This window comes from Camelina sativa, chromosome 13, assembly GCF_000633955.1.
Source record: "Camelina sativa cultivar DH55 chromosome 13, Cs, whole genome shotgun sequence".
NCBI classification, from domain to species: domain Eukaryota; kingdom Viridiplantae; phylum Streptophyta; class Magnoliopsida; order Brassicales; family Brassicaceae; genus Camelina; species Camelina sativa.
This window is the reverse complement of record NC_025697.1, coordinates 3,201,504-3,211,883: the sequence shown is the minus strand read 5'-3', so window position 1 is coordinate 3,211,883 and position 10,380 is coordinate 3,201,504. Positions and strand designations below refer to the sequence as shown.

General features: G+C 40.5%; 5 protein-coding genes across 6 annotated transcripts in view; 2 read left to right on the top strand and 3 right to left on the bottom strand.

Annotated features, from left to right (window-relative positions):
- On the top strand, positions 30-4,119 carry LOC104734815. The gene is made up of 6 exons (XM_010454466.2): positions 30-263; positions 407-2,888; positions 2,968-3,016; positions 3,095-3,336; positions 3,423-3,527; positions 3,626-4,119. The coding sequence occupies exons 1-6, from the start codon at positions 80-82 to the stop codon at positions 3,834-3,836; spliced, it is 3,273 nt and encodes a 1,090-aa protein (XP_010452768.1). The 5' UTR covers positions 30-79; the 3' UTR covers positions 3,837-4,119.
- Positions 4,485-5,851, bottom strand: LOC104734814 (protein Asterix). The gene is made up of 3 exons (XM_010454465.2): positions 5,623-5,851; positions 5,038-5,138; positions 4,485-4,843 (listed from the first exon to the last, which is right to left on the bottom strand). The coding sequence occupies exons 1-3, from the start codon at positions 5,779-5,781 to the stop codon at positions 4,780-4,782; spliced, it is 324 nt and encodes a 107-aa protein (XP_010452767.1). The 5' UTR covers positions 5,782-5,851; the 3' UTR covers positions 4,485-4,779.
- On the top strand, positions 5,999-7,861 carry LOC104734813. Its single transcript, XM_010454464.2, has 8 exons — positions 5,999-6,332; positions 6,426-6,510; positions 6,607-6,648; positions 6,732-6,897; positions 6,996-7,048; positions 7,134-7,355; positions 7,439-7,485; positions 7,584-7,861. Exons 1-8 carry the CDS (start codon positions 6,094-6,096, stop codon positions 7,633-7,635), a joined length of 906 nt encoding a protein of 301 aa, XP_010452766.1. The 5' UTR covers positions 5,999-6,093; the 3' UTR covers positions 7,636-7,861.
- LOC104734811 overlaps positions 7,841-10,380 on the bottom strand; it is an 18,436-nt gene continuing 15,896 nt past the window's right edge. The window contains exons 7-11 of one of the 2 annotated variants that reach the window (XM_010454463.2): positions 9,094-10,327; positions 8,924-8,972; positions 8,608-8,849; positions 8,412-8,516; positions 7,841-8,315 (exon numbers count right to left, since the gene is read on the bottom strand). In XM_010454463.2, coding sequence (XP_010452765.1) covers positions 8,105-8,315; positions 8,412-8,516; positions 8,608-8,849; positions 8,924-8,972; positions 9,094-10,327 — 1,841 coding nt within the window. In that variant the 3' untranslated portion in view covers positions 7,841-8,104. Of the gene's footprint in view, positions 8,316-8,411; positions 8,517-8,607; positions 8,850-8,923; positions 8,973-9,093 lie in introns of both variants that reach the window. The other variant, XM_010454462.2, reaches the window with a different exon arrangement.
- Positions 10,281-10,380, bottom strand: part of LOC104734810 — a gene marked incomplete in the record, with an annotated part of 5,348 nt that continues 5,248 nt past the window's right edge. The window contains 1 exon segment of the mRNA XM_010454459.2: positions 10,281-10,380.

Sequence of the window (10,380 nt, the reverse complement as noted above, 5' to 3'; positions counted from 1 at the left end):
TTTTTTTTTTTTTTTTTTTTTTTTTTTCTGTTTCTTTTCGAGGTCCAGATCTTTAAAATAATTTCTCGGAGCTGAATCTATGCCTGGAAACGAATTTGGAGAGAGGATCCACAATTTCTTTGGACAGGAGGGCTTATCCCAAGACCAGCCTCAGGTTGCTGACGGAAGCTGGTCCGGATTTAGTAATGGTCTAGTCAGCAACCAGAGGCAGATTGACCCATCCCTTATTGCCAATCTCAAGAGTTATAGCACACAACAATCTGGTATGGATTTTGTCTCCTTATGACGGGGAACTCCACAACTTATGCTCTGCATATATACTTCATTCATACATAGCCTAGAGCTTAGTATGCTGGATAATGCTCTGGTTGTTAGCTTTTAAACGTAGCTTTTTTGCATATTTCAGTTGATCCTGAGAGAGGGCAACCTTCAAATTCACAGCATGGTTTGTATTTCAATCAGCAGCCTATGAGGTCTGAATATTCCAGAAGTGTATTGCAAGAACACCAGCAACCCGCAAATGGTTACATGCATGGGAACCTTGCGTTGCAGGCATCGCCAAATGAGGCAAATTTTTCGGGAGTGGATGTAGAATCTAGTAGGGATAAGTTATCAGGGAGAGGATTCACTCCAGACATTCATAAAATTCCTATGAGGTTTGATATGGGAGAATCTCCTGTTAACTATGATTTTCTTGGTGGTCAACAACAATCAAACACTCAGCTCCCTGGCATGCTCCAGCCTTTTCCAAGGCAGCAGATGACGTTCAATGATATGCAACTACTAAAGCAGCAAGTTATGTTTAAGCAAATGCATGAATATCAAATGCAACAACAACTTCAAAAGCAACAGCTAGAGGCCAGGCAGCTCAATTCTTTGAATTCAAATGCAGTCAATGGAAGTCGCTCAAGTGATAACCAGTCCCATCCTTATATTGGTGGTGTCCCTCTTCAGGATGCGTCTAATAATTGGTTGCAGCCAGATCTTATGACAGGAAATACAAACTGGATGCATCGCGGTATCTCGCCAGTTGTTCAAGGTTCATCCAATGGGCTTATGATTACCCCTGAGCACGGGCAGCCAAACTTAATGGTACAACAGCTTGAACCTTCCTTGTACGGTATGCCTGTTGGTGGGACAAATGCACCTCAAAATGCCATTTCTTCAGTTCAGATGAACAGGTTAGCTGCACAACATGGTTCTGCAAACATGAGTTCCTCTCTCACTAATCAGCCAATGGCATTTCTGAATCAAGGTGACGTACAGGCCAATCATATGGTCCCTGGATCCACATACCAGGAGAATGTGTTCTCCCATATATCAGTTCCAGGTTCAAATAATAGGCCTAATTTTGAAAGTTTCCAGAGCATGTCAGGGCAGGATAAATTTGGTCAGATGGAGGGTTCTGGTCTATCAGAAAATTCATTTGTGAAAGTATCTGAAAATATCAATACATTGCAGAAGTCGTCGACATTAGATCCAACAGAGGAAAAGATTTTGTTTGGTTCGGATGACAATTTGTGGGAGGCATTTGGAAACAGCACTGATATGAGCTTGACAGGAAATCTTATCTCCAGTAGTTCTGACATTTTTGATCCATGCTCCTCTTTGCAAAGTGGGAGTTGGAGTGCTCTTATGCAATCTGCTGTAGCAGAAACATCCAGCAATGATGCAGGCGTACATGAATGGGGTAGTAAACAGCAATCTGTATGGGCTAACAGCAATACTACCCCACATGCAGATTCTCATATTGGTAATCGGGGCCAAGATTCTGGTGTCAAGGCTTCAAATGCACTCAGTGATAGAGTCCACAGTAATTCAACTGGATCAACTGTTCAACATTTGGAAGACAAGGGAAATACAGTTTCAGATGATGGCCTGTTGGAGAAGCCCATGACTCAAAACAGTCAAATGGCTGGAAATATGTTTCATTCTTTAAGTTCAGGCATTAATGTGCAGAATGATTTGTGTTCTACTGGAAAGAATGAGGTCATTGATGATAGACCTGGTAACTGGAACGCTGCTTCTAATCCAAGCTCAGCTGCTCTGATGGGACAGAAGAATCATTTTACACAAATGCAAAGGGCAAACTATGGTGCAGGAAATGATTCTAGTGCTTTGAGGGACGTCCAGGGAAATATCCAACAGCATCCCTGTAATAACTCTGTAGAAAAAGCTATTCATCAACTGAAATCTGGAGACAGCAGTCAGATTCTTGAGTCATATGCGAGTAATAATGCTGGTAAAGTCATGGCTGAATCAAATGAAATGGGGAACTCTGGAAAAGAAAACTCAAGTGACAGTTTTCGGTCGAAGTTCTCACCGGAGTCTCTTACTCAAGCAAATGCCCATAGTTTGCATGTGTTTCCTGGCGGGAAAGAAACACAATCACCTTCAAGATCTCTTGGTTTAGTTGTGGATGGATTGAATCACAATGAATCAGCGAACTACATGCTTCATTTTGGCCAAACTGTCTCTCAGAGTTTCTCCAACAAGAATCCTGCAGCCTCGGCTGGAGCAGATCATCAACAAATCAGTCCTCAAATAGCTCCATCCAGGTATAGTCAATATGAGGCTTTCAAGAAAGGACAGGTGCAACATGTGAATGATACAGGGAGATTCACACTCTTGAAGAATTCGGTTGATGGTTTACATTCTGCTCAACCGTTCAAGCAACTAGATACTACGGATCCTGGTTACGTTGTTCATATGCAGCAAATGTCCTCCACACCAGGAGCGGAGACTCTCTTATCTACCTCATTGCCTAATGGTGCTACTGACCAACTTCTGAAGGATGATAAACCAAGGAAGCGCAAAACGGCCACATCAGGACTTCTATCTTGGAATAAAGAAATTATGCAAGGTCCCCAGAGGCTTAAGACTCTCGGGTGTGTGGCTTATGAGCACTAGTATTTATTTAAAATTTCATATCCATTACCGTATCTAACTTTCTGTTTTCTTTTACAGTGAGGCCGAGGTTGATTGGGCGAGAGCAACTAATCGATTTACTGAAAAAGTGAGTTTCCTCATTACATATTTTTTTCTGGCGGTATCTTTGTACAATGTTGTTGAATACGTTGATGGCTTCTCACAGGTGGAATTTGTGACTTTACTTGAGGATGACCCACCAATTAGATCAAAAAGAAGGCTTATATACACAACACAGCTCATGCAGCAACTGTTTCGCCCCCTTCCTGATAGGGTGGTATCTTTAGTTGCTAGCTCAAATTATGAATTTGTTGCATATACTGCTGCTAGAGCTGCACTAGGAGATGCCTGCAGTTCAACTTCTACCGACAGGAGTGGGGGCTTTTCGCCCCCGAACAATTCAAACCCGTAAGGCTATTTTCTGTTTATCCCTGAAATATTGGAGAATGTCTAGACTTTTTTAAATTGCCTTGAACCGATTCACTCTTGTGTAGGTTGTCTGAGAGAACAAAAACTGAAAAAATCAGTGACCAGTACATCTCCAAAGCAGCTGAAGATTTCATTAGTAGAACACGGAAACTAGAGACCGACTTTGCAGGGTAAAAAAACCGTAGCTATCTCTTGTAATTAATTCCAGTTTTAAATGGGTACTCATTTGGGCTGGCTTGGTCTCATGAGCATCTGGTTCTTCCTGCAGACTAGAAAATGGAACTACAATTACAGACTTGAGAATCGAAGTCCAGGATCTAGAGCGGTTTGCAGTGATCAATCGCTTTGCAAGTTTCCACCAATCATCCCCATCTATGGACCGGACCGTGAGTCCAGTTAGGTTAAACCCACAAAGATATGTTACCATAGCTCCAATGCCTCAGCACATTCCAGACAGGGTACAATGTCTCTCTTTCTAACTATTAATAGACCCATATAATTCACTTTTTGGCCAGTCCTCCCCAAAATGTTTCATTTTATGGGTGGGGACGAGTTAGTTGGTTGGACTCCTGAGAACAGTGAAGGCCTTCATCATCGGGAGGCCGGAGATTTCGTAGTAGACATGTAGCATTACTGTATGCATCATCTTGAATATTGTAACTTGTAAGTCATCAATTTGTATACTTAGTAAAGAAAGATTGCCCATAACAGAAACCCTACGAGGTAACACCGCCAGTGCAATAATTTTGTTTTCACATAGCTAAGATTCTAAAGATTTCTCTCTTCTCTGAAGTCCCAAGTCATCGAGTGCTATTTATAGTTTATATAATCAGTCGTTAAAACTTAACCAGAAGCTGAACTTAGTAACAGCTTTCGAGCTTTTGCTTCACTTGTGAGTGTTAATATTCACCTCTGAAAGCCAAGTCAACATCATCAGTTAGCAATGGCAGGATGTGATTATATATTCAAGAAGGAAGTTAATATGACAAGGCTCTTGTTTGGAATGAATTACATACGGTACGGTAAGAGATTGAGACAAGAAGCTAATGAAACCAAACACAGTGAGACGTTTGCTTGGTCTGCAAAGTGGTTATTTGATGGAAGTACGAATTTCAAACATCGATAGGTTGAATAAATTCCAGTTTATCTTCGTCTGATCTAACAATTATGATCCAAGAAACAAGGGCCCAAGATCAGGGAGATCAAAAGAGAAAAGTTGGATTTCACATTCTTTGCAACTGGATCTAGAATCTTTAAACCCCACAAATGATGAGGGTTCTAGTTTGCTACTAAAACGATTAGAGTGTCGTACACAAAAATAAAACAACACTAGCTCTCTGGTGCGGAAACAAGAACCAAACAAGGTCGGTAAAAGACGTCATGAAAAAGCAGAGTACTTTGTTACCCTCTTAGGCTTGAGGATTATTTCTTTGTGGCGGGTCTATTAGGCCCTAAGTAGTTAGTGACCAGTCCCATTATAGCAAACCTGTTTCAATACATGAAAAAACTGAGTTCAGTATATCAACAATTACGAGTATTAACAAAGGAGAGATTACCCATCAATTCATTCTTCGAATTTTAACAGAAAGTGGTATTTGCAATGATTCACTTAATATTCCAATTGCATTATTAGGCTCCTCTAACTTAATGAAAAGAAAAGAGTGATGAGATGGAACATACATCATAGCCATGGAGATCTGCTTCAAATCATTCTCCAAGTTCCTCATGTTGGCCAGAGATTGTGCACAGAATATAATTGCAAGCCACGAGCATATCTTGTACTGCAGACACAAATGAATCAAAAATGAGGATGGAATAACAATTCCCAATTCTTCTCACATTCATCTATTTAGACTCAAAGAACCAAAAATGTTCAAGGTAAAAGAGAAATCTACATTCGATCTCTATTCCACTTTCACTGTGACTGACTCCATCTCTGCCACGAGCTCAGATTTCAACAAGCTTTAAATTTATCTCTAGTCTATAAAATCTATAATATGATACAATCACAGTTTTGAATCTGCACAATTGTGGAAACTAAGCTAAATCAAATCAAACATTCAAGATATTACTAGCGAGTTTGGAAAGATCCAAATGTTCAGAAAAATCAGGAAAGACTGAATCGAACGAGCTACAGATTTGCTGTTGATGAATCTGAGAAGACCAATCTAATCCGAACGATCTAACTCACTAAATCTGCATAAGCATAATGAACAACCGGAGTAAACGATTCTACAATCAGAAGAAGAGTTAATGAAAGGTTACCCTGAACATAACGCCGGAGACGCCGAGGATAACGGCGATGAATCCGGAGTAGTCAACGGGAAGATCCTCCGGCGCAACAGGCCGTGGAGTGTAAGGTTTCGCCGCCAAAGGCTGCCGTGGATCGTTCGCCGACGAAGCGTTCCCGTGACTGTGAGACATCTTCTCTCTCTCTCTCTCTCTCTCTCTCTCCCTAAAGCTCCGATGGTAATTCTGATCTACTGTAATTTTTTTCAGAGATTCTAAAACAATTAAATACAGAGACAAATTTAATTACGATTAATAGTTAAACAAATCACAGTTTAATAAAATTAGTTAAAAATAATCGAAATTAAATGAGTCAATTACAATTGTAACCTTTGCGTATTTCTTCATAAGCCCTCCTAAGTGAAAAGAAACTACAGCCGGCGTCTTTACGCCGTTCATCTTCCGGCGACTTTATAGTGTTTCGGAGTAATCCCTTTAGCTTATACAATGAGCATATCTCAGTTTCCTCCGCCTGCTTCTCCATCTCCGGCCTCTTCTTCGCGATCGCCGGCTCCTCCATCTCCGGCGAGTTTATCATCATCGATGAGGCTATGGAGACCAGCTGCTCAGCGTAATCTCAGGAACCAGTGGTCAAAACTGTCGAATTGTCGCCAACAGTGGATCGCCGCTAGCTCTGCCGGAAGATCTCACGCTACTTCGCTCGTCAATTCGTATTTGCCCCAAAAGTGTGGATTTTTTTTGTTTTGGAATTTGACTTTGATGTGAATAGAAAGATTGATTCTTACTTGCTACATTGTGTATCCATGGTACTAAAATAGGTATATGCCAATGATGGAGCTTGGTGTGTTGAGTGATATGCTTGATATTAAGAAGAAAGCTTTGAAGAAGCTGTTTATGCAACAGGTGAATAAATATTTCAATTCAGAATTCTTTGTTAACCAATCTCTCTGTGTTTTTCTTTTTTTTTTTAAATTCACGTATTGTTCTTTCTATGTTCAGAGTTCCTATCGAACCAAGCTTTTATCGTCCTACAAGGAAATGGTGAGTGTGGCAACATGATTCTACATCTATAAACTAATGGTGAATTTTGGAATCTGTAAACAAATCTGTAGAAATAATACCAGGTAGCTCTTGTTGTTGAGATGGTGGATGCAAGCAGATCTCTGAGATGTTATACGAAGCTGAGTAACGGGTCACTTATACAGTTCTCTGCCTCTAAGGAAGACTCGAATGATGCTGGAGATTGTGGTGGTTTCCCTGTGTATAATTTTTGGAATGTCTCTGCATTTGGTAGGATCCAGAACACGATAGTTGAATACTTGTTTATTTTTCTCCTTTTATGTTGTCGTCTCTAAAGTTTGGTACTTGCGATGTTCATATGATCGTAGAGAAGATGGCTGAGGAGCTTGTGGAGATGTTCAAACGTGAAGTAATGCTGAAAGTATATATACTTTCTTCCTAAATCTTTCTGCATATATGTTAGGCTCTAGGTTAGCTTCTGATGTTTTTTTTCTGCATATTAACAGAGATTGCTCATAATGGAACTGATCTCTTTAAGCTCTGAAGTTCCTCAACCTGGTAACAGCTGTTGGTCAGATGAGCTTTACCATGGGGAAGTTGGTCATCTCACCAAATGTTCTTTATATTCCATGGAAGTATCTGAGCCAGTTCTTCCCAGAGTGAAAGAAAATAATATCGGTATTCCCTCTTTATCAGATACCAACCAGCCAACCGCAGAAATTTTGCAGGTGCGTGAGTTTTGATCGACACAAGAAAATGCTTCTGCTAACATTATATCCTAAAACTTTTAATAATTCTTCTCTCTCTACAGATTTACTTGACAACTTGGCTTGCAGATGTAAACATTGAGACTCATAGGTAAAATATGAGCATCTTCACCATTGTCATTCTGTCGTTCTATACTCTTCTGGGCACAGAGTGATTTCTGATGAACTATTGTTGCGTATTTGTTACAGGGTGGATGAGATATTTGCTTTGGTAGGGGAAGAAATTAGAGTTGCCTTCTAAACCTCAAAATCTGTTCCTAAGTTCAGCTTCTGGTTAAGTTTTCACCGACTTTAAAGCATGACTGATTCGACATAGTACTCAATGACGTGAGAAAGATGTCTTAGAATCTTAGCTGTGTATCAACAATATTGCCACTTATTGCTATGTTATGTTTACTGGATGGAAACCATAGGTGTAATTTACCTAGTGGGTTACTTTACTGAGAAATAAATATTTCTTTACTTAAGTCTGTATAAAAATGGATTTAACTTACAATATTTGTGATTATGCATACAGTAACGCTACACATTTAGTAGAAAATCTCCGGTTTTTTAAACAATGGAATGGAGGTCTTAACTGTTCTCAGGTTTCCGACCAACTAACTCGTACCCACCCCAAAGAAAAAAGAAAGATTTTGGGACGAGAGATATATGAACGCAATGAATAGGGAAGATTGGCCAAAAAGTAAATTATATGGATACATCCATAGTTAGAGAGATAGACATTGTACCCTGTCTGGAATATTCTGAGGCATGGGAGCTATGGTAACATATCTTTGAGGGTTTAACCTAAGTGAATTCACGGTCCGGTCCATCGATGAGGCTGGTGGGTGGAACTTCGCAAAACGATTGATCACTGCAAACTTCTCTAGATCCTGGACTTCAACTCTCAAGTCTGGAAGTGTAGTTCCATTTTCTAGCCTGCAAGTAGAATCAAATGTTTATGAGATCAAGCCACCCAAATTGAGTACTCAGTTCAAACTGGAATCAGTTACAAGAGAGATCTATGGTTTTTACCCTGCAAACTCAGTCTCTAATTTCCGAGTTCTACTAATGAAATCTTCAGCTGCTTTGGAGATGTAATGGTCACTAATTTTTTCAGTTTCCGTCCTCTCAGACAACCTATATAAGAGTGGATTAGGTTCATGTCAATACACAACCCGAGCTTTGGAAAATCTCCAGCATTTAAAGGATAAAAAGAAAATATCCTTACAGGTTTGAATCGTTCGGAGGTGAAAAGCACTCACTCCTGTTGGTACCACTGGAGCTACATGCATCTCCCAGTGCAGCTCTTGCAGCATTATATGCAACAAACTCATAATTCGAGTTAGCAACCAAAGATATCACCCTAGCCGGAGGCGGGCTAAATAGTTGTTGCATGAGTTGTGTTGAATATATAAGCCTTCTCTTTGATCTGATTGGTGGGCCATCCTCAAGTAAAGTCTCAAAATCCACCTGTGAGAAACAAAAGCCACTATTCAGCAACTTGTATAAAGAGCAGCGATAAAACATGTAATGAGGAAACTTACTTTTTCAGCCAATCGATTAGTTGTTCTGGCCCAGTTAGTCTCGTTCTCACTGTAAAGAATATATATATATATATATATATATATAGAGAGAGAGAGAGAGTTAAATACGGTAATGGGGTAATGGATATGAAAAAATAAAAAATAAAAATCAGTGCTCAGAAGCCACTCACCTGAGCGTCTTAAGCCTCTGGGGATCCTGCATGACTTCTTTATTCCAGGATAATAATTCTGATGTGGCAGTTTTACGCTTCTTTGGCTTATCAACGTTTAAAACCTTGTCAGTAGCACTATGAAGCAATGATTCTGATGAGGGAGTCTCCAATCCTGGTGCAGAGCCTGACATTTGGTGCATATGAAATTGCTTTGATAATTGAATAGAATGTGTACCATCAACCGCACTCCCAACATTAGACGCTTGTTCTCCTATCTTCAAGGGAGTTGATCTCCCTGTATCATTCACGGGTACCACCAGTCCATTCTTGAAAGTACCATATTGATTATACCAGGATGGAGCCATCTGAGGACTGATTTGTTGATGAACTGCTCCAGCCGAGGCTGGATAATTCTTAGTGGAGAAAATCTGAGAAACAGTTTGGCCAAAATGAGGTATCTGGTTCGTTTTGTGATTATATCCATCTCTAACTAAACCATCAGACCTTGAAGGTGATTGTTGTTCCCCGAAAGCTACCTTTTGAGTATCACTAGCACTATTGCCAACTCTCTCCACAGTCATCTTGGGTGAATCGCCCTCCCCACTTCCAGCCATTTGTTCATCGTGAGGTAAGCTTTCCTTTGCAAGGTTGTTTGAAGGAAGAGAGCGGTCAAAGGATTGATGATTGCTCTGCACCATACTGGAGAACATCGGACCAACATCAGATGTTTGTTTTGCACCTGTATCTTTACTCTGTAACTCATGCATATTCACCATGTCCCTCCCACTTAATGAAACGTTTCCTCCAGTTTGGGAGGATAATTGATCTGCGTTCTCCTGCCTTGAGAAGCTAACTGCTATGTTGTTGCTAGGCAATGGATGCGGCCGTAAAACATCTGACTGAGACTTAAATGGCTGGTTCCAAAACCGATGTTGCGGAGCTGAAATACCGGCTGGTGAGTCAGACATAATACCAGAAGATGAACTTTGCTGAGGCGAACTGGATGCAACCAGAGGCTGAGAAGCAGACAGCATAGGAAATCCTTCGACTAAATCTCCTTTTGTGTTGTGGGTTGTACGATTTATCAGGGAGGGTGTTTGTGCACGTTGATCAAAGTCACTACGTTCATCTCTTTCTTTCACTTGAGGGGTAGACAACTCAGACGATGCATTGAGTGGATAATTAGCAGCTGACTGTCGAGTAGGAACAGGCGTCTGTTGATTTTGGTGATATCCTCTGGAATAAGGGAAACCAGAGGTCATGTTGGATCCTCCTAGGATTCCAGGAAATGGTCTTTGATGAGTG